General features: G+C 31.8%; 1 protein-coding gene across 1 annotated transcript in view; it reads right to left on the bottom strand.

Moving 5' to 3' along the window:
• The window catches only part of LOC129963563 (thymocyte selection-associated high mobility group box protein TOX-like), a 115,884-nt gene that overhangs the window by 7,890 nt on the left and 80,498 nt on the right, over positions 1-27,496 (bottom strand). Inside the window, exons 5-9 of the mRNA XM_056078023.1 lie at positions 25,610-25,800; positions 23,058-23,370; positions 13,067-13,185; positions 6,139-6,274; positions 439-519 (exon numbers count right to left, since the gene is read on the bottom strand). Coding sequence (XP_055933998.1) covers positions 439-519; positions 6,139-6,274; positions 13,067-13,185; positions 23,058-23,370; positions 25,610-25,800 — 840 coding nt within the window. The remainder of the gene's footprint in view (positions 1-438; positions 520-6,138; positions 6,275-13,066; positions 13,186-23,057; positions 23,371-25,609; positions 25,801-27,496) is intronic.

Genomic DNA, 27,496 nt, shown 5'->3' with positions numbered 1-27,496 from the left:
AAAATCGTCTGCTTATTTTAACAAACGGAAAAATGCAAAACAAATGGCAGCAAAGTTCAGATTTTCAAAACTTACCACACATGTTCGCTTGGTCATTTTGTAATGCATTGTTGATCAATGATCAACTCCTAATTTAAAATATGTTAAAAATTCTTCCACGCGTCTTCGGAAAAACTAGGACTAACTTGTTTGCAAAATAAATATTCAAAAACATATCGACCGGTAGGTCCTGCCCTCTACCGACCAAAAAGATAACTAAAAATTGATGTAATATATACATTTTAAATGAAGAAAAGGAGAACATGGCCATTCTTTCTCCTTCTCTTTTTTTTTTTTTTTTTTTTTTTTTTTTTTTTAGTTTTTAGATATATTCTATTTTTAATTTATCTTTGTTTGCTTGAAAGTATTTCATAAGACCATTAAAAAATGAAAACTTACCTTAGAAACTAAATTTGCTCGGTACGCTGCTAAAGCCTTCAAATACTCCTTTTTGGCCGTCTCAGTCTTCTTTTTGTAAGACTAAACAGAAGAATAAAAAATTATAGAAATTGAATTTCCTAATTAATTAAATTATAAGCTTAAATTAAATCTCAAAACATGATAATAAAGAAAATGTAACAAATTTCGAATATTAAAATAATATTTGGGAAGTAAACGATCTGCGATTGTATTTATTTATTTTTGAGTTGAAAGTGGGAATCTCCTACTTCTCTGTCCCCACTTTTCACTATAAAAAATTTTGCAGTCGATAAAACAAACAGAGAATGAATCGTTTGCTCTTTAGCAAAAAATTCCGCTCATGGATGAGAATCATTTCCTTCGCTATTCAAATAATTTATAAGAGCATTGCTGGTGAGATTACGTCGACGCATTCGCACCATTTATATAATTGAATGAGATCACTTTTGAAGACTTTAAAATATGTCATTTGCCAAAAAATAAATAACCTTGATTGATTATTTCATAGAATTATTAGATTAGCGTTTATCATGAAACTAGCCGAAAGATGATTTTAAATCTTGGTCGAGTGAAAAGGATGAATCTGTTCCGACATCTTATTCTCCAAAATTTAGTGAAACAAAGTCAGTAGATGAGCTTTTCATATTTACTTTAAATGACAGTTGCACCAGATTTGAAAATTTATCTATTGCAGATATTTAGTAACAATCGATATGCAAATTTCTGTAACAAACTTATCATCGAACATGCATCCGAATTTGAATCAGGTCAGGGACCAGCCATCCTCTGATCCTAAAGCCTCCGCCACATGGCATTGCGGTCTTATTAAAATAATGTTCGCTTTTATTTCAAATCTAAACATTATAAACAAAAAATATTGCAAAGAGCATAATGCATAGTTCAAAAAAATTATAATAATCGTCAAAAAAAAAAAAAAATCTTCCGATTTTGACGAATCTTGAAACGTTTTTGACCTCTTCGAAAAAATTTTTTTGGAAAAAGTCCATCGGTCTGCCTGTGACAACGGTAACAAAAACGTTTTCAGCTAGGAGGCTGAAATTACGTAAACGGTGTTTACACCAAATTTGCTGATATCTATCAAATTTTGAGTAAAATCTGTACAGAGGAAGTCTATCTGTCCGTCCGTTTGAATAAAAATTAATAAGTTAATTACAAAACGAAGAGAGCTAGATAGATAAAATTCGGTACACAGATTTAGCATCTATAGTTTAAACACCCGTCAAATTTTGAACCAAATCCAACTACGGGTTGACAGACTGTACTTTTAGAAACATGTAACGCGATGATTGAAAAACGCATTGACTTAAATGTATTAAATATTGTATGGGATTTTGTGACTACAAGTGCAGTTTTGTGTCAAATTTTTGTTCTAATCGGTTGTGAAAAACAAGCCTAAAACACAAATTTAAAAGTATTAATGCATGCCAGGGATTCATTGACAACTAACTCGCCAAGGATGGCACGATAGATTCAGTAAAAATGGTGAATTCACGTCAAAAGTTAATATTTTGTAACTATTGTATGCCAATGCCATATAAGGAGTTTTCTGGCATGGCAAGTTTATGAGAAAGTATGCGAGAAAGTTTTGGGAAGACTACCCCGCTGGTCTTAGTTATCGTGTTCACAGGTAGACCGACAGACATGATTCCAAAAATGTGTTTCTCGGATTCAGGGAATTCTAAAAGGTGGAGATCCGTCAAAATCTTGGGTTCGAATTTTCTGATGATTAAAATACTTTCTTTTAGCATACTTCATAAACGAAAACATTAAAAATTTAATGTATAAAAAGGAATTTTTGTTTGTTCACACCTTATGCGCTGCCGTACCGTTCAACCGCTTCCGATGAAACTTTGCCAACTTATTGCTTGCATTGCGCGAAGGTTATATTTTAAAGTGAATAAAGACAAACAGAAAACGGCCCATGTCATTCGGAGTGATGCCAATCAATGTGAGCGAAATGAAATCGAAAATATTAAGTGCAAGCCGTAATTGTTTTTCTTCTCATTAATGAATAGAATTCTACACAGAATGTTGTCAGCTATTTTAAATTTCAAACGACATTTCCAAAATTATTTCTTCTGAGGCAGCAACGCTCCGGGTGCCAGCTAGTAAATAAATAAATGCTAATGTTGCTACGAAAATACGACAAATAAGGTGTTTCTGAGATGCTAGATGATACGTACAGCACAAGGTTTGCTACATGATACTAAAATCACCCAGCACGTCTTTCAGCACAGAAGCGGAAAGCAAGTCAAAGCATTCAATACCTCCAACAACTATCCCATATCTATTTCCTCAGTGATGGGGAGGGATGAAAGAGAAATGAAAGCACTAAAATTCCACAAGTCCCCTCCTCTCAAAACGCAACATTTCCTACCCTCCTCGAATGGCAGTGTTCCTGTCAACGTCCAAAGACCATTTATTCCGATTACGTTCAATTAAAGGGCGAAAGGCTGACGAACGGTGCGAAATTTATGGTCCCCCGAGGTATTATTTCTACGGCGTGATGAAGAATTTTAATTGCGTTGCAGCTATGACGGGGAAATGTTCCACTCTTTTAATGGTGGAAATAACTCAAAAAATGGACCGTTAGCGGACCTACGACATCGGGTGAGCTTTTATTTCTTCAAAATGGAAAAGAGGTGCAATCTTAAAATTTGATTAGGTGATTTGGACTCCGTGGGGGGAATCGATTCGGGGGTTGAGCGAAAGTGCTGAATGAGTTTCATTTTTACCGGGCAACATTTCACGATGCTTTCTTGATCAAGAGTTCAATAAATGATGACACATTCCAGATGTTTGATAAGTAATTAACTTCCATTTCAAAAATGAGCAATAAAAAGATAATTTAATTATGAAAATTATTCGTTCTTTAAGCCCAAGGATTCCCGACAAGTGAACCGTGGCTCTTAAGGTAAGAAATATATATATATTTTTTTTATATTCCTCTTCACAAAACTTTTTTCCAGACTGATGATCTTCAAGAATTAATTCTTGAATAGCATTTGCATGATAAGAACTGTTTGGGGGGCTATCGCGTGCCTTGACATAAGTGTATTTATATTTTAAGGATTCCATGCCCGATGACTATTGACATGCATACAATTTAAATCTAAACTCATTTCTTGGAGTTCCCATCTGAGCTCTTACAAACGCTCCCGCTTAACGGTGTCAGCCACCAACTCCTACGAACTGTTCTTCTCTCTCCTTTCCCTTCATTTCTTTTCTTTTCGTGAGGCCGAAACAGCTACGTGATTAGAGGCCTGGCAGAGACTTTGAAGTGAATTGTTTGTTGAATTATTTTCAAGCAATAAAAAAAAGAGTGTGTAGAGCCCCTTCTACCCACGTATTTTATTTATTTTTTAATTCTACCTATGTATTTCATCGTACAAAGCATTTCTCATGACAAACATTTTTCAACAAGTTTAGTTTCCAGTAAAGTTTATTTTTTGGTTGCTCGAGATATTTTGAAGAATAAATGATATCTGCTACTTCCTAATCAAATAATATATTCTATTTTATAAATATATTTTATAGTGAGTGTGTTGCGATTTTCTACTGAACTGCCCGGTTTTAAATATAATATTTTTAATCTACACAAACGCAGCTACACTACAAAATTTACAAAACACACACACACAAGTAAGTTAAAGTAAACAGTATGGTGGAGGGATTCCACCGTTTCCAAACGAAAGCATTCGGCGGTAGCGCAAGGGTTGCGCATAGAAAAAAAGTCGACCTCAGGATGCAGGTCTCCCGTTCCACTGCTTGTCTGTAAACGCCACAAGGAGGCGCTCTTTGCTCAAGGGGAAAAAGAGGTGCTACAATTTTACTTTAACCCGATATACTGAAATATGTACACAAGTTATTGTCTTTCACCTTAATTGCTGTATATGACTTAGGTACAAAATCAAATACCATGACTCCATGCAGAAATATGATTCATTACCGATATGCAAATCAAATAATACGCGTGCAACACTAACGTTAAAAAAAATCTCCATCTAGCTTCTTCTGAACTGAATGTAAAGAACAACATAGTTCCAGTGGCATAATGAAGGTAAATGGTGTCCAGGTCTTAATATGATTTTTGCTTTCTCGTATGTGCATAGTATAGAGAAAGTATAGTAACCATCAAGAAATTCGAATTCGAGATTATAACGAATCTCCACGTTTTAGACCTCACCGAGTTCGAAGAACACATTTTTGGAAAACGCCGGTCCGTCCGTCTGTCTGTGGCAAAGATAACTCAAAAATACTTTGGGCTAGACTGCCAAAATTTGTTATGCGATCTTTACACCAAATTTGCAAATTTCTATCACATTTTGAGTAAAATCTATTCAGAGGAAGTTCGGCTGTTCGAATATAAGTTAACACGACACTTACAAACCGAATAGAGCCAGATAGATCAAATTCGGTACACAGTTTAACATATATATTGCAGACACCTGTCACATTTTGAGCTAAATTCAATAGAAGTTGACCGTTTGTCGGTCTGTATTTTCAGAAACTTGCAATCGCGATAACTCCAAACTACAATGAACTTAAATATGCCAAATTTGGTATGGGATTTTGTAACTACAAGTTTAGTTCTATGTCGAATTTTGATTTCAATCGGTTGAGAAAAACCGGTCTCAAACACAGACTCCTGGTTCGAGAATTGTTAACCACCAAGGATCACTTGACAGATTCAGTAACAATGCTAAATTCACGTCAAAGACTAATAACTATCGCAATAAGATGTTATAATTATCGTATGTCAATGCCATACAAGGTGTCCTCTAGGTTAATATCTTTATTAGAGAATAGGCAAGAAAGTTTTGAGAAGACCACTTCCATCGTCATTAGTGTAGCAAGAGAAAATGGTGCAAGGCGCAAGGTATTTTTTCTGCCCTCATCGTATTTAACTTTATAATCTGGCTTAATCGCGCTAAAAATAAACCGCTCTCCCTGGCGGCGGTGACATGTATACGACCCTTGCCTTCCTATCGCTATGCCACTGCGCAATTCATATTCAGTGTTTCTGAAATGCAAACAGATTTTTATAATGCATATTATCCATCAATTAATAAAACAAAAATATATAACCGTTAGATCTGTATTCCTTTTGATACTGAAAAATGTGGAGTTGAGGAGTAATAGAACTTGCATAGCCACGAACATTTTTAGAAGATCAGATGGCAATACTCAACGATATTTAAAAGTTTAAAAAATTGTTTAGATGCGATTTAATTTGCAGCAGAGATCATATACCAAATAGTACGTGTCTAGCTCAAAGTGTTTTTGAGTTATGTTCACGAACGAACGGACAGACATAATTCTAAAAATCTTATTTTTCGTAAGCAAGGATATTTGAATGTTGAGATTTGTCATAATCTCGATTTCGAATTTAATGACTATAATACTTTCCCTTTACATATTTCATATACAAAAGAAAAATTTTAAATTGTTAATAACATAATTTAGATTAGCAGTTCAATACAATTCACAGTACGAATGCCGTTAAGTTTTTCGTCTATATTCGATTTTCCTCCAACTATTCTCTCCCCCCCCCTCCCCAAGTGTACACACACACACACAAATCCCACTGTGCTATGCACGATAAATTAATAATTTCCCTAATTCCCTATAAGATTTCGAATCTTTAAAATTACTTACATTCTTTCGCTCCACATCTAGGCTGTCCCACATCGAGGCAACGATTTTCGATACCTCACCAAAGCTAGCATTGGGGGTCTGGCCCTTGATAGCTGCCTGGGTGTCACGGAAGAAAAGAGCATACGCCGACACAGGCCTAAAAGAATAAAGACAACGTTTCATTAGTATTATATGAAGAAAAAAAAAGTATAATGAAATAAAGTTTTATTAAAATACTTTATTTCAAATTATGAAATAATATAATAAAACATTTGGAAACTCGTTGCATAATAATTAATGTTTCTTTCTTTTTTAAAATTAACAAGTTAGAAACTTGCATTTATTACAGATCTTACGGATAATGTTTTATATTAAACAAGAGATAAACATTAATCCTCTGGGGTCAGCAATACGCTAAAATTGCGCACAAAAAGTAACCGTAAAGAAACGCAAAAGTAACCCTCCACCCTTCTTTCCCCACTGCTAATAGAAATTCTGAAACAATGAGATCTGCACAAGCCTCTTACCAATTCTTTCATTATAATTTCTGCTCAGTTTTGTTATCAATTTAAAAAACAACAGCTAGGAACAAAAATAATATAATAAATATATATTACTATTCAGTCTGAGTGAAATATATTTCAAAATATTATGAGGAGAAACCTTTAAAAATTAATAACAAACTTTAGTGGCTCTCAAATGAACGACCACAATTCTAAACCCAACGCATTGTCGACACAGAAACATCTGCTTTGAATTACTCGATATCTGTATGGTTTATCAATAGAAATCAAAATATTCGCAGTGAAAGATAGCCGTAATATTTTCAATCACCTCTTTGAAAACATATAATTTAAGTATTGGCAACAAAGATTGTTTCTGAGCTTGCATCTAATTCGTCTGTCGTCAACAATAAGCTCGGCTATTGAAATGCATTCAATCAAGACAAAGTTTGAAAGAAAGAAAGAAAAAAAAAAATATTGGATTTCACGTATTTGTGCAGACTCCCGTGAAAAGGAATGCAGTTAGAAAAAAATACTTCTTTATTTAATCGTTAATTGAATAAATGCTCTCATTATCGAGCCAATTAGTGATACTTATTCAAAAATTGCATTTTCTTTTTCTTTTTTTATGCCTTGAAGTCAGAATTAGTTCTTCAATTGTAGCTAATACAATTCTCCCGCTTTCCGCGAAGATAAATAAATTATAGAATAACTATCTAATATATTCAATTACTTTTGACTTCATTGAATATAAAAATATTACGATTAGTTCTTATAAACAACTTCATAAAAACAACTAATATCTAACATCTTGTGCCCGAAATGAGCATAACTTTAAGAAATCGTTCATCTTCGATTTTCGTAGTAAAAAGTTAAACTATAACAAAGAGCTATCCCCGCCTTGCTTAGGCATCAAGCGTAATCTGAATGAGAATCTTCATAGCATCCATTTGAGAATTGAGACTGTAGTTCTAAGGGTCACCATCTTCTCATTTATGGACGGTAAGTACAAAAAGTATAAGCAAGACGAAGAATTCGAACGATATCTTCAGCCCGAATAATGAGACATCTTCTAAGAGGTATCTCATTCAGACAGAAAATTTCTCTCATTGGCTTCTGGATTCGGCGAAGTTTGCAATTAAAATTTCCGATTAGACACGTTGCCAACGAATGGAATATTCAAACAATAAAAAGAATGTTCGACAAAATACGAAACATATATTTTAAAGATTTTATAAAATCAAGATCTTTGCCGGATCTCAAGATTACCAAAATGAGTGAAGTTAATTTGCATAAACAAATATCGCAATTTAAAAAGCTTCTATACAAAAACGCGCGTTGCAATTCAATATTTCGTGACATGTAATTCAACAGTGGTTGATTTCCCATTTCCAAAAAAAATCCTTTATATTTTATTGTCCATAGATAACGTTTTCAAATGCGTCATTTTCTATACTTGGTTGGAAAACCATATTACATGAAACTTAATTATTCTACAAAATAACACGCAAACAACATGCTTAAAAACGAAACAGTCGTTTTCACGTTTTACCAATAAACAAGAAACATAAATAATAAAGTCGTTTGCTAATACAGATAATTTTCTCACCGAAATAACTTTTAATTTTTCTAGAGCCCTAGATATAAATAATAATGTACTATTAATATTTTGAATGCTTCAGTATATGAAAGCCTTTATCGTCAGATTTAAGGCATTCGTTACAGACCAAAACAATCTGATCCTTTAAAATGTATCTGTAATGTTGCTTCCTAGCACGGTTAGTTCCATTATAGGAAAGGTCGTTTTACGATCAGCTCTACTGGATGCTGATCGGAAGCCAGATCACCAAATAAATATTATTAAATACAGTTGATGCTTCTCTGGTTTTAAATGTTTATTTAAGTTTAACTAATTCCCCATTCTGTTATTACATGAAGGTTATTTAGAGAATGATCTGAGTGTTCTGAACCACGGTCAAAATAAATGGTCAACTGCACAGTAAGCAAGGCCCTTTTCAAAATTCTACATCACATCAATTGGTGGACGCTTTACCCAAACATTCAAGGCAAACAAATTGCATATATCGGGGGTCTTAGATAGAATGGGTCTGGAATCTGCAGCCCTCTGGTTAAGAATCGGAAAATATGGTAAGATGTCCAACAGGTCTCAAAAAATTGCTTTTGCAAATTTTAAGTTATGCGGGAATATTATTTTTTTAAAATTACGTTATATCAATCCGACAGAAAAACATCATGTTCTCAGATGACTCCTATTTCGCAATCAACAACATATAAAAAAACGTTGGTTTTTAATCATCTCAAAATCAATCGTGTTCTAAAATTTTTTTCTCAAGACAAAATTTTTTTTCCATGGGAAACCAATTTTAAATAAGAAAACTATCAGTTTACGCATGCTTCAATATTTAGAAAACGATGCCGCCCCCCACTTTAAAAAAAACATGCGAGCTCTGAAACTTTTTTTGCCAGCTAGAAAAACTGAAAATAAAAAATAAAAATAAGAAATTATACATGTTTTTTTTGGACTATTATTTCTTACAACCCTGCCCTTTATTGGCCAGCTAGGAGAATCGGGTATATGGCGAACATTCGCGCCAAGTTGTAACTTTTTGTTGACGATAAGTCGCCAAATGTGACAAACTTCACCATTTTTAATAACTCTAAAAGCGAAAAAATGATGCCTTAAAGCGATAAATCGTCAGTTTTCTGCCCGTGCATATTGTGGTTTCAAAAACCTCAACTTCTCATACGATTAAAAAAAAAAAAAATGTCTGCTGACATGAAGCAGAATTATTGCACAAAGTCCGCTATGGTTATGGTTTAAATACAAATTTCAATGCAATCATTTGGCGCCACATAGTTATCTAGCATATTTAATAACAATAATGGAATTATACAAAAAAAATTACTCTCTCAACCAATAAGAAACAATTCGAATTACATTCTTTCAGAAATCAACCTCAGCTTTATCTTAGTACCAGTAAAAAAATAAACAGTGAATAACGAAATGACTTTATTTAAATGAAGCCAAGACATTAGCATAAGACCAGGGAAAAAAAAAAAAAAATGCATATCACGCAATAAAATTACACAACTGTAAAAATGAAGTGTCGCATTGCGAGGGGGTTGAGAGAAGGCGGCTATTTTACATAGATATTGCGGAAAACGTCGACGTAAATCAAAAAATAATAATAAACTATAAAAATATAATCCCTTTTATAGAAAGGGGATATTTATAGGGCCGTCGACTGTGTGGTCATAAAAATGCCACTTTTAACAATAGCTTTCCGAGGGGGATTTATTGATGAAAAGCGTTACATAATAGCGGAAGATTTGCCAGTCTGTCCAGTTTCATTTAATATATTTCTTGCGTAGCTAGGCAACGGAGGTTAAAACAGATTCCAGAGAAAGTCATTTTTTTCAGGGCCCTTTTTCCATTTCATTTATAGTGCACATGTATTAAAAGCAATTTATGATTTGCTTTTACAGTTTTCCGCAGTAAAGACTTTTTTTTTCCTTCCCTTTCCCTCCCCGGCCTTCTCCCTCTCCTACTCTATTACCAACAGAGAACATAAATAGGACAAAAGATCTTTTCCCAACAATGTATTAACTCTCGTTCATCTATTATTTCCCTCTCTATAATGTTTTTCCTTCTTTCTTTTTCAATCATTTATCAGTGTTTCGACGAAGCCTCGGCATTGTTTAATATTTCAAAGTACAGGGCGATGAATTATGAGAAATGTAAAACCATTTATTACAAAAAGAATTAATGCATAATGGAAAGAGGAGAAAAACGTCAACAGATCACGTGATCTACCTTTACGCAAAGGAAGGGGGGAAGGGGATGATGGAATATGCGAGAGCACAATTGATTAATCTTCAGCGAGGGTGAGGGGGAAGGACTGGACGATTTCGAAAATTAATCAAGAAAATGAGTTGGCACATCTCATCTTGAGGAAAAGATATTCGTATCGCACGACGCGTGAAAACTTCGCAAATATCGGAAGAAAGATCTTCGATGAGTTCAGCGACTTTGTGAATTGGATAGCATAGAGTAAGATATATATTAAATATAAACTTTTTTTTAAAATAAAATAATTACTTTTGATTAGAATACCGAAATAAGAAAAATGCTTTATTTCAAAATTCAAAATACTGGTTAGCATAAAATGATACCTACTTTAAAAAATATTTTAAAAATGAGTCTTTTTTAAAATGTTAAGAATTGAGAAAATATTAAGAATTGCGGTTGAAATCTACTTCGGTGTACCCTTCATATCGCCATTGGTATAAAAACAAGAGAGCTGCTAAGGCAAACAATGCAATGAAGTTAATTCGACATTTTTTTGGTACAATTCGATTGTAACGGCGACCAAAAAACGCCAAGAAAAAATTTCGCCAAATTATAAAAATATACTCAAGTGCATTATTATTTATTACGGAAAATTTTTAACCTGCGAATCACATGCTATATAGTTTGATGACTGAAATCGTCAAACTGGCGAAATTTTTTTCTCCGAGCTTTTTGGTCACCATTACAACAAGTACCCATTTTTTAATGGCACTATCCTGATTGCTTGGATTGCCATATTGGCAAAACATTACAGAAACATTAAAGCAAATTCAGCAAAGATATTAATTGATATTTTTAAATACATTTTCATATTAATATTGTTGCAAATCTGTAATTTTGCTACCCGGCATGAAAAGTGTCATCGTGAGAAAGACCGTTGTAAGATCTGTGCTGAGCAGCTGCCGCGTAAATAACATGAGAGCTTGGCGACCATTTGGCGACTAAATGGATACTACTGGAAAGTTCGAGAACTTTCACGATCCATCCACTAAGACCAGAGATACAGCCAGGTACGCTCTGATTGGTCTGAAGACTCTAGCCCCGCCTCCCGGAACTATAAAAGACGGGCACTCAGAAGCTACGAGGTCGTCGTGTCGTGTGTATAGGAAGAAGTTGTGTGGATCGTCAGAAATGGTGTGTGCGAGTGGTCGGAGTCGCCGACGAGTAAACAGATTTGAGAGGATCAGACAGCAAGCAAGCTGCTGAACTATTAGAGATTAAATGTGCTGCGTCATTAAGATTAATTGACGATATTTGTAGTAGAAGAAAATTTTCGTAACAATATTAAAGGGAAAAAAAGTCAAATCTTTTCACGTTAAAATAATTAACTGGAACGTTCATTAAAGAGCGAAGCTACTATCTAGGTTAGGCATATCATCTTTAATCTCTGTTAGTTCGAAACAAACTTCCACCTAATCCATGCACATATTACACAATTGTGTATCCCATAAAATTAAATGCTGCTGACTGCATTTACATAAAACAGGAGTTGCAGTATTTTCTGAAAAACTGCTGTACAGAATATTACAATACAGAAATAAAGTCCAATTCATGAGAAGAACAGTCCTTTGACAATGAAACCGAGTGTCGGACTGCAAATTACCTTACGCTGTGTGACGCCACATCTTCCTTTCTACAAGAGACGCCATGTCTTCCAAAATTATATCAGCTTTTATTACGTGAGGCCGTACTACATGATTAAATGAATAATAATGCATTCGACATAATGCAAGCACTTTTCTATTAATAGAACAACAATCGTCGTCAAATCCATCAGCAGTAGTTTCCAGTAAAAATATTGGAGCCAATTGTCGTCAAAAAGTATGCTATTGCCAAATATTGATAACAACGTAGCATAAATAACAGCCAAATACTGCCATCAAACCTTAGCGTGTTACCGCTGCTGCCAACATAATATAAATTGGCAACAATACAATCTAAAGTGGCTCTTATTGGTGCATTAGCAGTGGTTTCAAGGGAAAATATTGCTACGCTTTCGCCAAATATTGATGACAAACTTGTAGACATAGTAGCCATATATGGGCTGCGCTAAAAGTACTTCATGCAGTTCCACTTCTCAATTTATTAAATTCTTAAAAAAAAAAAAAATGAAATCCACGATCGCAAATTTCAAGTTATCATGTGAGAACATTATTATTTTTTAAGTCATTATTTGTCTTAATTAATTTAAGTCACTAACCAGTTTACACCGGTTTGAAACAATCACGAGATTTCTCTATCCCTCTATATTATATATAATTTTTTTAAACTTTCATTTTCAATTTTCCTAGCTGGCAAACAAAGTTTTGGAGCGGACCGATTTTGAGATGAAATAACAGCTATGATGTCATAGTTCTACGTCAACCTTTTAAAAACGCATCTGCTGTCAAAGAAGCATACGTAATAATAATGCAATACTGGTAAAAGCAGTTAAAAAAAATATATGCGATTAAAAGATGATGAAAATTGTCATTTATGCTTTATTCATTGCTTATGCGATTTCGAGCTTCAAAACACCCTAACCAAAACAACTTCATGTTCTCACATGCTGATAATAATAATAATAATGACTTACTTTTGAGGTTCATTTGGATCTCTCTTCTTTTTCTTTTTCTGAGCCTTTGGTTTCTTGGTGACTTTCGGAACGGTGGTGTCAACAGGTTCAGGAGTTATCAGTTTTTTCGATCCGATCAACTGAAAAAAAAAAAAAATAACATTTTAAGGCGAGTATTTTTTTATACACATAATTATGTGAACTGCCTTTATTTCGGGCAAGTCACATTATTACGATCGATGAATAATAAACATAATTTATGACTGAATGACACAAAAAAAAATCAATGCTAGATAGGAAGGAATGAGGGGGGGGGAATATTTAATAATATATAATGAGGGGGGCGAGTTTTGATTTTTTCCCCCTCGAAGTTGAAATTTGAATATAAATAAAAATAAATAACTATAGGTAAATGAAAATTAATTAAAAATATTGTACAGTTAAATGTTTCTAAATAGATGTTAATTTCTTTAATTTTTTTCATAAATAGATATGGAAGCAACTTTTAGTTTAGTTATATCAACGTCCCATTTTAAAGCAACACTAGGGCTATTTTGTGACGGATCTCGTAATTTTGAACCGCGGTCAGATGACGAGGACGACACATGAGCTGGGACCCCCCCACACACACACATTAGCGAGAACGTATGGCCCGAACGGATTTAACGTGCACCAGACCCGCTTATATGACGATTCTTTGTTGGAATCGGGGTCGCGAACCAGAAACCCTCCGATTCCGAAGCCGGGACCTTACTACCAGGCCACCGCGGCCCGATATGGAAGCAACATCCCTACATGTTTGTCTATTTTAATCTCACTGTTTCAAGATTTTTCCTTTCATTGTGATTCAATTGTAGTTGAATAAATCTTCATACGCAAAAGTAAAGAACGTAAGAAAAAAAAAAAAAAAAAACGAAATCATTTGTTCGAAAATTCAATTTCTTATTAAAATTAATTCAAAGATAAAAAATTTAATTAAAGATACATGCTTTTTTAAAAAAATATTAACAATATAAAATCAAAATTTTATCTTATTAACTCATACATAAAATTAATATCAATTAGAAAAGTCAATGTTTAAATTATGTCAAGATAAGTTATAGTATTCAAGTGGCTATAATGCACGAACCATAACTGATAGACACTTTAGAAGAAGACACGCATCATCGAATATCTGCGACAATGTAGAGACTTTAACATTGAGATGAATAGAAATAAAGAGGTAACATGACAAAATCACGCATTAACATGATAGACGTGCTAAAGAATCCATTTAGTGCTACGTTATCTAATATATAAAAATAAATTTTTGTTTGTTCTTATTTTACGCGTTGCGTAATGTACATCCGATGGCTATAAAACTTTGCCAACTTATTACTTTGAAATTACAAAATCTATATTTTCCACATGGCCAGTTGTATGTTGGATGATCACGAGTCGGACAGCCAGAAAATTTGTTTTTGCTAAAGACGGGGGGGGGGGAAATATTGTCTACCCTAAAGTATACTTGAATAATATAAGGCAAAAAAGTAGAATTAATGTACTTCTCCTTTATATATCATTCAATTTTAATGAATGTATGCATTATCGACTTGAAAATAACTGTCATCCTTTTAATCATTCCTAATTAAACAAGACAGCCATTTCAAATTTCAAAAAATATTTCTTCTGCAATGCGCCGGGTAACAGCTAGTCATTTATAAATATTTAGTTCAGAAAAATAAATTCATTTACAATAGCATCTTGCATCGCTCTGAACGAATTCAAGATTCACACTAATAATAAAAAAAAAGCTTAATAATAAATTTAAAAAACTTAAACATAATATTAAACAAATTTTTTTTTAAACCTTAATCGAGAAATATAAGCAAAACTAGTCATCAAAAAAAAAAAAAAAGTGCAGAGTTTTTACACATAATGTCGCGAAAGTGATCCTTATTAGTAAGAAGAAAAAACAGCCAGCAAAAACAAAGTCAATTAATGAGAAAAGAGTTGAAAAAACAGGATCAGCTTAAATGTAAGAGCTGTTGCATAATTAACAACATGAGACACATCATTTATCACATTAAACAAATTACCCCGGACGATTACTCCGAAATCACGGTTTAAGTCCTTAAAAAGACACAGAAATAAATGCTTTAAGTACTCTATTAATTAACACACCTTTAATTACGACGCAGCCACGTTCCAAAGGCTCACTTTTTAATCAGGCGTTGATGAATTTTTAAGAGAGCGAGAATAACTTGTACAAAGAAGTTAATTACTAAAGAAGCTTTTTTTCTCTCATCCCCCCCCTCTACCCCTTCTCTTTCTCCCTCCCCTCTACAGGTTTCGTTATTTTGAAGACTCCAAATAATGGGAGGAGAAAAAAAAAAAAGAATGAGGAGATATATATAAAAAAAATCTTAACTTAGTTGCTTTTAAATGTATTAAAATGTTATGTAAGAAAAGAGGAAGGAGATAAAAAAAAATGTATCTTATTTTTGCATTGACTTCATTTGGTATTCGTTAAAAAGAAGAAGAAAAAAAAAAGATGGAAGAGAGGAAAAAACATCCACTTACAATTCCATTTTCAATTTTTTCCTCTATCCGGCAAGCAGCAATTTGATCTGCACAACACCATTATTGCACACGCTATTACACTTTTTTTTTTTTTTTGCTACCCATCTTAATTTTTTTCTATCTCTCTCTCTCTCTCTCTGAGTTCATTACATAGCCATAGCTTCTTAGCTAACAACTTTTTTTTTTTCTTTTCCAATTCTCTTTACATTTTGACTTCACGAAACGAAACAAGAAATAAAAAAAAAAAGACATTAAAAAAACTAGATTTTTTAAAAAAGGACGCAAAACAAAACGAAAAACTCCGAAAAGAGAAGGAGATAGAGGTAAGAAAAAAAAAATCTCCTTCCCTAATACATCTATCCATACATCACAGAAGTTAATGAAGCTATTGATTTTAATTTCCATTACTTCAGAAGCTCACAACGCAACCAAATAATTTTTTCTCTCTCCAAAAGATTTTCTCATCTCTTCTTAGCTGCATCTAATATTTATTCATTAGTTCGCTCCGGCGTCCACTTTTTTTTTTTTTTTTTTTTTTCAATCTTCCTATCTGCACTCCCCCCCTCCCATTTTTCTTCATTCTCCACCCTCCCTCCCTGAGCTGATTTAATTATTTCTTCATCACCTGCGGACAGGGGAGGCCCAATGCAAGATTAATTTACAGCCAATGCAAGAATATTTTACTTGCGTTTATAGATATACTTTTTTTTTCAAAAAATAAAAATTAAAAAAAAATTTTTTTTTCTTTCCCATTTCTAAGGGATTTATTTTTAATTTAATATTTTTTTCTTTCTTTTTCTTTCATTAGTGAAATGAGGTCTTTTTCACACTAACGCTAGTGTTCCTAGGGGGGGGGGAGGGATGAGGGGGGGGGAGATAAAAATTCCACGTAATAAATAAAAACTACTTAAGCCTTAGCCGGATCCTAATGACGCTCTTGGTTGTGAGTGCCAGATTTTATTTTATTATGAATTCCGCGATATAATGCAAATTGTTACTTCATGAATTGCACATCTTTCAGATTAAAAATTCATTAACGAAAACGACAGAGTAAATTAATATTTCAACGCGTTTTGATAACGAAGGAAATTTCGTAGACGTTTGGAAACCTAATTGCATTAACGCAATGCATAATTCATTCCTCTGCAATGTTAATGACATTAACAGTTAGCATTTTCTTAATGAAAATTCACAGTAGAAGATAGTTAGAGATGGAAAAATGAATAAAATACTGGAGGAAATATACTTTTATTAAGTGAAACTGAATGGAAGACAATGATTTAAAAGTTAATTAACTTAATAGATGGAGCATTTTAAGTTATAAATTTTAATAACTTTCATGTTTGATTATGGAATATTGCCCTAACTATTCAGCTAAATGAGTCGTTGGAGAGTAAACGAAAGGAAGTAATCAATAAAGTTTTCTTAATTTCCAGTCATTTAATAATTCATTTATGTCCTGACAATAAATAATTGATATAGAATGTTTATTCTACAAAAGAAACAAAGTTCCTTCCTCCTTAAAGCTAGTTATTGCATTAGGGTGTCCCAAAAGTTTCGTTCTCATCGCGTTATGAATGGCCTTATCTGGTTCTGCTTGTGCAAACATGCAGGCTTGTCTATGTCATCGGTTTCAGTCGTCCCAAAGCTTTTTTACAGACGTTTCGGGACTGTAAGCCCGGACTACACCTTAAAAGAGTTATTTTGTCCATTTGGTGGGATTGGAAAGGCGTCATTTTCTACAAACTCCTTCCTCAAGGTGAAAATATAATTTCTACGAAATACTGTCAACTGGATCACATGAAAGCTACCATAGAAAGAAAAAGAAAACACGGCCAGAATTAATGAACCGACGAGGCATCGTTTTTCATCATGACAACGCCATACCACATATTGTATTAGTCGTAAGAGAAAAGCTCTTACAGTTCGATTGGGATGCTTTACCGCATCCTGCATACTCTTCAGATCTTGCTCCATCTGATTATTACTTCTTTCTGTCAAAAAAATTCTCTTCGCGATAAACGCTTTAAATTCATCAGCAAAATAAAAGCGCACCTCCAGGATTATTTCTTGTCCTAAACACAACAATTTTGGAAAGAAGGCATAATGAGGCTTCCTGAGAGATGGAAAAAGATAATAGATCAAAAAGGTTCTTATATAACAAAATAATATCTTAAACAGTAAATATTGTGTACTCATTTCATATTAGAAATAGGAAAGAAACTTGAGATGTCTTTAGGACTCTAATATAACAATTTTGAGAATGAAGCTTGCATACAAAAACAGATCAAATTTTGCCTGTCCCTACAGTGAAACTTAGAATCTCTTCAGTTTTTAAGTAAATTAAAATTCATGTGGTAATTCAAATTAAATGATAAAATAAATATTAAATCAAGGGGAATTTCCAATTTCTCTCAAAAATGGAAGGGGGGATAGGGCGATCATGGATAAAGCATTTAGAGGTCATGACCTTTCATATGAAAGAAAAACTGACAATATTGACCAATGGCTGACCAACCTGTTCATTTATTTTCCTTGTTATTTTAAATATACAGATTAAAACTTGGAACATTGGCTCCATGACAAGAAACTTGGAACATTGGCTCCATGACAAAAATCATGGAGTTGTGCTTGTACTTGAAATTATTCGAAATATCTTCCTTTCTGTAACAAGCTTGTTTAGTATGTGAATACAGGGCCCAACACACAAAAATCAGAACTACTATTATTCCTTCATCATCATGTCTTCAGATATCTTGTTTCCCAAGAATGTCTGTTTTCTAAGAATCTGTCAGTTTAGTTGAACATGTTAACAGATTCTTCAGAATATATTCACTTTCTTTTTTGACAGAAAAATTCCACAGAATAAAGAAGGTCACTATTTGTCTTTTCTGAATCCAATCAATATGTACCAGATCAATCTACCAGAAATGTATGGTAATAAGGTTTTGCAATTTAAAAACATATAAAATACAAATTGACTATGAATTGGGAAATAAACTTTTTAAAAATCATGCAGGAATCTACTATTTGGAAATCCCTAAATGTGGATGAGTTAAGATAATTTTGAGTGCATATTTTTTGGCAAAGGTAACTTTGTAATTCAGAAATAAGCAATGCACGATAAGAACATTTATCCAAACATATGCTCCAAGTTGTCAATTTTTTTAAATTTTAATTCAAAATGCTTAATTTAGCATCAAACAATTTTTCCGAATTTTAGATGAAGTGATATCTGTTTACTCAAGTCATAATCTTTTATTGCTTCAAAATGAATGTAGATAGAATGCTACAAATGACCATAATACTGGTTAACTCTCTCCAACTACATTATAATTTGTTAATAAAAAAATATTGAAAAAATTAGGAATACTTAATGCTTAAAATTATTAATTTCATGCAAATTATTAATTCATTATTCATTTGCATCCACATCATACAGCCATTTAAGGAACATGCAAGTATAATACAAGTAGATGACACCTGTTGATTGTTAAAAGCAGAACTCTCATACATGTTTCAGAACTACGATTTAAAAGAATTTATATTTTGATAAAATAATTAAACTTACCATTTTAAATAGGTAATTTCATTTAACTTCGTGTTAGGGGCCTTTTAAATATGCGAATTTTTAAAAATATATATAAATGTAAAGGACAATAAAAATGGGTATAATGATCCAGCATAAATACGTGAATAGCAAAGTGGTCATGGATTGAAGGATATGCATATAAAGGAATTTGCAGTAGTAAATTTTGAATCTAAGGATATTAAGATTTTCAGATGAATTGGGATTTTTTTGCACAACTTACGACATAGCAGATGACACTGCAAATGATGACAAAACTTTAAAATTAAACATCTATTTGCTGCATATAAATGAAACTACTATCCCTTAATACTGACTACAGTTACAGTAGCATAGCAAAAGAAAATTCACTAGAAGCAAAATTCAACTTTTCTGTTCTAAGTTATCATCAGTAACTTAGAAAGTGTAATGACACTGTGCATGGTATTACTTCCCTTTTGATATTTCATGATAGCCGATTTAAAAAATTGGTACAAATTCAATAATGATTTTTCATCAGGCTGTGCCCCATAAGACTAATGGCTAAGCATCAATACTCCTTTGCACTTTGGTCACTATGCCGTTGTCCAGTTATTCAACAGTACAAACAATGTTGGCAATTTCTGTACACAAAGAAGACAGAGCTTTCACTGTATCCCAATTGATAGTGGAAATAAATAGAAAACATTTTTAAATATTTTCTATACAAAATACAAAAAATAAAACTTTAAAAAAAATGCAGGCTGAATAACAAGCCTGCATCTCAAAGAGCACAACTGAAACATCAAGTATAAAAAGAACTTCACTAGGCTTATAGATGTTCTTCCAAATGGAGAAACAAAATGACGAGTTGTTTAATATACAGAAAACCTAGAAGCCTCTGGCCATCAAACCTTGCATCAATCAAGCATGGACTTAATTTAACTTTCATAACCACTATATTTTAATTTGAAAAAGTATCAGGATTTCTTACAAAAAGATTTTTTTTTCTTTAAATGTTGAATGTTGTTTAGCACCACTCTGCTACTACTAATGTGCAGTATTATTCGATGAGAAACAACCTCTATACAAGTCAATTCTATCCAAGACTCCCCCCCACACACACACATTACCTTTTGTCATCCATTATTTAAAGAATCCTACCCTCCCGAATATATAATAACCGGAATTTCCTGACATTGTTTAAGAGTTTTGGCTGAGTGGAGATTTGAAATCAAATGTGTATCTTGACTAACCATTGTCACTAAAATTACTGCAGGAACCTTTAAGCAACACATGCCAATTGCATGACTTTCATAAGCAATCATAAGTCTCTTATCCTACATTATGTATGACACAACTGACTACAAAAATTTTTAAATGATGTTATTTCAAATAAATGAAAGAATTTGACTGTAATTGTCATGTAATAAATAGGGATGACTTGTGTGATGTATTACAAGCACGTCCAACTTTCATCACAGCATAAAATTTCCTACTCTAGATTTGAATGAAATATCAAAATTGATCAAGAATCTTTCTATCAATTCACAAAAAAAAAAAAAAAAAAAAAAAATCAAGGATATTTGGTCAATTTTTCCTTTTGCTATTTGGGAGGAGCTTCTCTTCAACATATTCAGATTTTTCTTTGATTCTTTAAATTAGAATTATTAACAATACAACTTCGGTCTTTTTTTTTTTCCATTATTTTTTTTATTTAGTAAGAAAGGTATTTCGAGTCAAATAGCAACTGGAATAAGGAAACTGAGTTTTAACCCTCTGACTCTAGAAAGCAATTAAAACCTGTAGTATAAGCAAAAGTTAAGTGAAATAGATTAAACCATTAAAAATTCTGAAATCATTTCAGAGTACATCAAATAAAATTCAGCTCATATTTCTTTCTGTTATCATTATCATTCTGAAGCCATCCACCAAGCAAAAGCACTGTATCACTGTCAAAACAGTTAGCCGACATTTCTCCCCATAATCCACAGTTGATGATGATAATCTGAACTCCTTAAATACATAACAAACTAGCCCATCAGAACAGAACCTACTCATTTGATTATACAAACAGTTAAAGAATTTGCCACTGCAGAAAAAATTTGTGAGATGAAATTTAAAAATAAATAATAAAGAAAAATGAAGAAATAATTATTAGGATAAATAAAAAAAAGTAGTTAAAATTATAAAAATAAATTTAAATGATTTTTTTTTTTTTTTTTTTTTTTGCTTTTAAATGATTTATCAGTTTTTACTTAGAAAGGTTAAAATATCTGAAAGAAAGTGCTTACAAAATTTCTGCAACTTTTATACTATTCTGTTTATAATCCTATATAAAGTTAAAAGAAAAATATTTTGCAACGAAAAAAATTATAAGTTATTATTTGCAACGAAAAAAATTATAGTTTGATAACCTCAAGTTATCAAATATCGAAATACAGGAAATTTGAAAACTTCAAGAGAATTAGTCCAGTTATATTAAAAAGCACCACAGTGCCCATATTTATATATACATAAATACTATAAAAAATTTTTTTTCTTTCTTTGTAGAATTTATAGTATATAAAGAAGAGAAAGCACAGTAAATAAAGATGGTCAACTTCCAGTTTTTTTTGAGATAAGACATTTTAGAAGTGGAATTTAGAAGTGTTTTTTAGAAGTGTCAGTTTGTTTATGTTTAGGAACATGATAATATAACTAAACCAGCTTGTGGAATGAAATTAAATACAAGTTATTAACAACAAAAACATGAATCCATATCAAATTTCTGATGAAATTCATCAAATGGAATAATTTTGTCTATCCGTCCAAATCATATGAATGTTAAGAATAAGTTACTGATCTTTTCACTCAAAATTAAATTAAAAGTTTTTTTTTTTTAGCATCAAAAAATAACTTTATCTCTGCATCTATTAATTTTAATTGACAGTTTTCAATTTTTTTTTCTCAGTCGCAAAAGTTTGAATCCATATAGATAAAAATAAGAAGCCGAGCTAAAATAAATATGGGAAATTTATTTTAAAGATCTTTAATTATTATTAAAAATTAATCATTTCTTGGTTTTAACGATGACCAAAAGCATCAAGAAAAAATTTCCCCAAATTATAAAAATATACTCAAGTGCATTATTATTATTTATTATGAAACATTTTGAACATGTGAATCACATGCCATATAGTTTGACGATTAGAATCGCCAATTTGGCGAAATTTTTCTTAACACTTTTTTGGTTACTGTTGTAACCGACAAGTACCATAATTTCTTTATTAAATTTTTTATTCTAAAACTAATTTTAATCAAATTAAAAATCTAATTGCTATATATTAACAAATTATTTGGCTAGTAGAATTTTAAGTTACAGTTCCCACATGATGATCCAGCTCGAGTCACCAAAGGTTATTATGTCATTAGAATTTCAAAATTAAATCACAAATACCAAGTTTTATAGCAGAGTCCAACACTCCCATAGTGTTTAATCCAACACTCCCATTAATCTGATGTATCTCTTGGAACATGTTATTTGGCAACAAGCCATTCTTTCCTGATCAAACTTGAAACTTACACTCTTTCAATACATGATTTGTCTATTTAATGTACTCCTATTTAATACTTTAATACAGTATTCCGTCTTCTAACATCATTTCCCATACATAGAAAAAAGTATTATGTAATCGAGAGAAGTCTATGCAATTCTCTATGAGTTAGACACTCTCTATAATCTAACAGGTGTCTGTCCTATATGTGCTGGATTAAAGAGAGTCTTCTGCATTAGTAAAAGATATGAACATAATTTAATCCAAAGTTCTATACATTCTAGAATATCAACTAATAAAATATAAAATACATACATATAAGTAAATAAGCAATAAGCATATATTAGTAAAATATATAATTAAATACCTGAGCTAATGGGGTGCTATCATCACTATCCTCACTCGACTCAATACCAGGAGAATTGTGATTAGAACCAGGAGGAGAGATGTTTTGTTGTTGCATTCCCATTTGCATACCGAGTTGCGATGTCATCTGAGATTGGTTCATAGTATTATACATTTGTTGTTGGGGTGGTCCCATTACATGATTTGGCTGCTGCTGCTGCTGTTGTTGTTGTTGCTGCTGCTGCTGGTGATGCATAAGAGTCATTTGCATAGATTGGTGAGATCCTTGCTGCAAGGATGCATCAGAATATCCTGAATGATTATCATACTGCATTCTGAAAGAAAGAAAAAAAAACAAAAAAACATTTAAGCATTTTATTAACATGAAAAAAATAGATATAGCAAAAACTACACACACACAAAAAAAAGAGGAGTTATAATAAAAGCAATTTTAAGAGCAAAAAAAAAAAAAAAAAAAAAAATCATGGAATTAAGTCTTGAGAAACATATATACAAAACAAACCAAGGATAATCAACAAATCAGCATTTTTGAAACAATAATTCAAGACCAAATTAAAATTAGATAACCTTTTAAAAGAACATAAATGTTTGACAGGGATTCATAGCAAAATTGAGATAACACAGGAAAAACTTAATTGTTTTATTATAAGCGTGTAAGAAAAATCTTAAATCGTTCAAGTTAATTACATATCTGGAGAAAATATATAATAAATATTTAATTAACAGTTTTAAAATTATAACTTTTCTGAACGCATTTTACACAGATAAATTTATAATACACAAATAAAAAGAGTACTACTAAGATTTAATAACTTTTTATCTAGCTCAATAACTTGTAGCAGTTTTCACAATACTGCCGTGATGAGTTAACATTAACTCACGAATTGCACACAGTAGCCATATTAATATTAAATTATAATTTCTAGAATAAACTTTCCAACGACATTCGAATTTGTAGTGAACAATCCTTTTGAATCAAATTTGTATTATTGATTTAAAAAGATCGTTTCTTTTATTTCATTACTTATAATGAAATAAAAGAAATTTGAAAAATGTATACTATTTAAATAATGATAATAATAATATTTTATTTAAATATAAATTTTAAAATATACAGATGATATATAAATTTTATCCTGCAAAAATAGACAAAATACTTTAAAAATAATAATCTTTACAAATTTAATAATAAAAAAATTTAGATGAAAATATATTTGGTAATCAACTTTAAAACTATGTGATATATAGTTTTGTATTTAATTTCAGTCAATCCAACACAAACTTAATTGTATAGAACAGTATGATATAACTGGTTGGATAAACCACTACTAAATGCAAAAATAAGAAGACTAAAATTACCTTTAGATACGCAATTTTTTTTCTTCAATACCTACTATATTAGTAGGATGTTTTCTAGTAATTTTGAAATGTAGTGGCGCATTTCAAAATTGTAAATTCATACAAATTATAAGATTTCTGTAACATTCTACATTATATGCAGCCATTTTAAACTTTAAAATCCATAGATCCTTTAATTCAAAAGATGTACAAATTCAAAGAGAGATAATTTTAAATAATAAAGCACTTACCATAATTAGAAAAATAGATACCACAGGCATCATAATCGATAAGATTAATTTCCTACATTTACTAAACAGCGACCATGCACGTTGTCAACAAACAGTATGAAACACAAGTAAAATTACACCGTATTACAGTGTTTATAGTAATATTTTAAACAATTTTCTACCGTTCACAGAACTTTAATGAACGGGACGGAAAGATAAAATGTGGCCGGCTTTCTCACTATAGTATACTACGAACTTCGAAGGCACTGAAGTAGGAGATTTCCCACACTTGCCAATCCGGTGGTTACGCGAAGAAAACAAGGAATACACCGGAAGTCACATGATCCACCTTGTTGTTTTCTATTGGATAGTTCTAGTAATGCTTACAAAACACAGCAGTCGAAATATTTCAAACTACCTAAATTTATAGAGAGATCTCTAAAATGCAATGTTTTATAAATTCTTCAGCTGAATCTTTGAAAATACATATCAATAATATAAAATAACCATCTGCGCATCTATCATGTGCTGCCACCTACAGTCATAATTTGAGTTTGCAGTATTTTTCGGCTCGATCAAGCATGTGATATTGCGCAAATTCATATGCGTTATGTTGCATTGTTAGGCTGAATCAAAACAGTATATTTCAACATTTATGATTTTAGTTGTTACTTATTATTACTACTTTACAAATAATGAAGGATTAATCTTATTTCCAAATAAAGTAGGCACAGAATTCTATTAAATTCTCTGGATTTATTTCCTTTTATTATTTTTATTTGTTTAAACTTAACGTAAACTTTTAAAATAGAGTTTGAAACAACTATATTGAGCAGTAAAAATAAAATGAATAATAATAATACTAAAGGATTTCACTAAATATATTATACTCTGTACAAAAGTAACACTAAAAATGGGATGTCATACACATTCAATAAAAATAAAAAATCTGGAAAAACACATCATAAGACAAAAATATACTTACTGCATTCCTAAGGAATGTGTATTCATCATATTCTGATACATATCCTGGGGCCCCCTGGACTGCTGTTGAGGGGGAGCATTGTGGAACTGGTTGTTGTTCATTATGTGACCTTGGGGTGAAGAATTGGAGTGCAAGATGTACCCTTGTTGTTGCTGATGGTGAGACTCAGGGGGTCGCAGGTGGGAAAGGGACTACACAAAGAAAAATCGAATTCTTTCTCTTCAAATTCAATAAAAAAATTTAACTAAAAAATATATTATAACTTTTGCTGATTTTTGAATGAAGTGAAACCAGTCTATTACTAGGTGATTGCATGTATTTTAATCAGTGGCATATATTGGTAAATATGCAAAGCATCTATATAAACGGCAGTGGTTTTGGGTTTTACCAATATACTATTACTTTATTATTATCATTTTGAAAATCTTCCATTTAATATTATCGAGTTATTCAGTGTATAAAGATCCCAATCGTGGAACGTTCCAAATTGCATTTTCGACATTCATTGCTTTTTTTTTGTTTGATTTGAAGAAATTTGCTGCCGAAGCCCATCAGACACTTTTAGAAACTTATAGTGATTCTGCTCCGTCATATTCCAATTGTCGGTTTTGATTTCAACGATTTAAGAGTCGTGATTTCGATGTCAATGGCAAAGAACGGCCTGGAGGACCAAAAAGATTCGACGACAATCAATTGCAAGACTTATTGGACGAAAATGGGAATTCTTTCTCTTCAAATTCAATAAAAAATTTTAACTAAAAAATATATTATAACTTATGCTGATTTTTGAATGAAGTGAAACCAGTCTATTCTAGGTGATTGCATGTATTTTAATCAGTGGCATATATTGGTAAATATGCAAAGTATCTATATAAACGGCAGTGGTTTTGGGTTTTACCAATATACTATTACTTTATTATTATCATTTTGAAAATCTTCCATTTAATATTATCGAGTTATTCAGTGTATAAAGATCCCAATCGTGGAACGTTCCAAATTGCATTTTCGACATTCATTGCTTTTTTTTTTTTTTGTTTGATTTGAAGAAATTTGCTGCCGAAGCCCATCAGACACTTTTAGAAACATATGGTGATTCTGCTCCGTCATATTCCAATTGTCGGTTTTGATTTCAACGATTTAAGAGTGGTAATTTCGATGTCAATGGCAAAGAACGGCCTAGAGTACCAAAAAGATTCAACGACAATCAATTGCAAGACTTATTGGACGAAAATGGGAATAAGTTGTAGAAAATGTTGGAAAATATTTTGATTGATACATATTGTATCAATTTTTCTCAATAAATGACTTTTCAAAGAGAAAAAATGATTAAAATACTTGCAAGCACCTGATAGAATGATTAATTTTTATTTATTTATTGGAAATTAAAGTGAAAATATGAATGTAAATTGTAAATCATGTTGCTAAATCGTTTAAGTTAGTTCTATCTCGTTTCAGAATAAGAAAAATGCTTATATAACGACTCAGATCATTCTTTTCTTTTATTTTTTTAAGAGTTAAGAAATATTAAATCTACTAAATAAATCCTTAAAAACATGGCTTTAGATACACATTGTTTTTGCAAATGAATTTCATAAAGTTTTCACACTCTACAGAATTTTTTAAAAAAAATGCGTCATATATGAAAATAATTTTGTATTGGTCAAGGCTATATTAAAGAAGTATACGTGTAGTAGAAGAAGAAAGCGATAGAAATTTAGAACAATTAAAAAAAAATCTTATATGCCATTTGTATAATAAAGAAATCCAGATCACAAGTATTCATAACCTTATTTTGTTAAATGCTTTGTGGCGAGATTTCTTATCTCTTCATTGTTCTAGGATAATTGCACGATAGAACATAGAACGAACTCTTTAACTCGAGATCTG

The sequence above is a fragment of the Argiope bruennichi genome, chromosome 3, assembly GCF_947563725.1.
Source record: "Argiope bruennichi chromosome 3, qqArgBrue1.1, whole genome shotgun sequence".
NCBI lineage: Eukaryota > Metazoa > Arthropoda > Arachnida > Araneae > Araneidae > Argiope > Argiope bruennichi.
The sequence above is the reverse complement of the archived record's forward strand: the minus strand, read 5'-3'. Positions and strand labels throughout refer to the sequence as shown.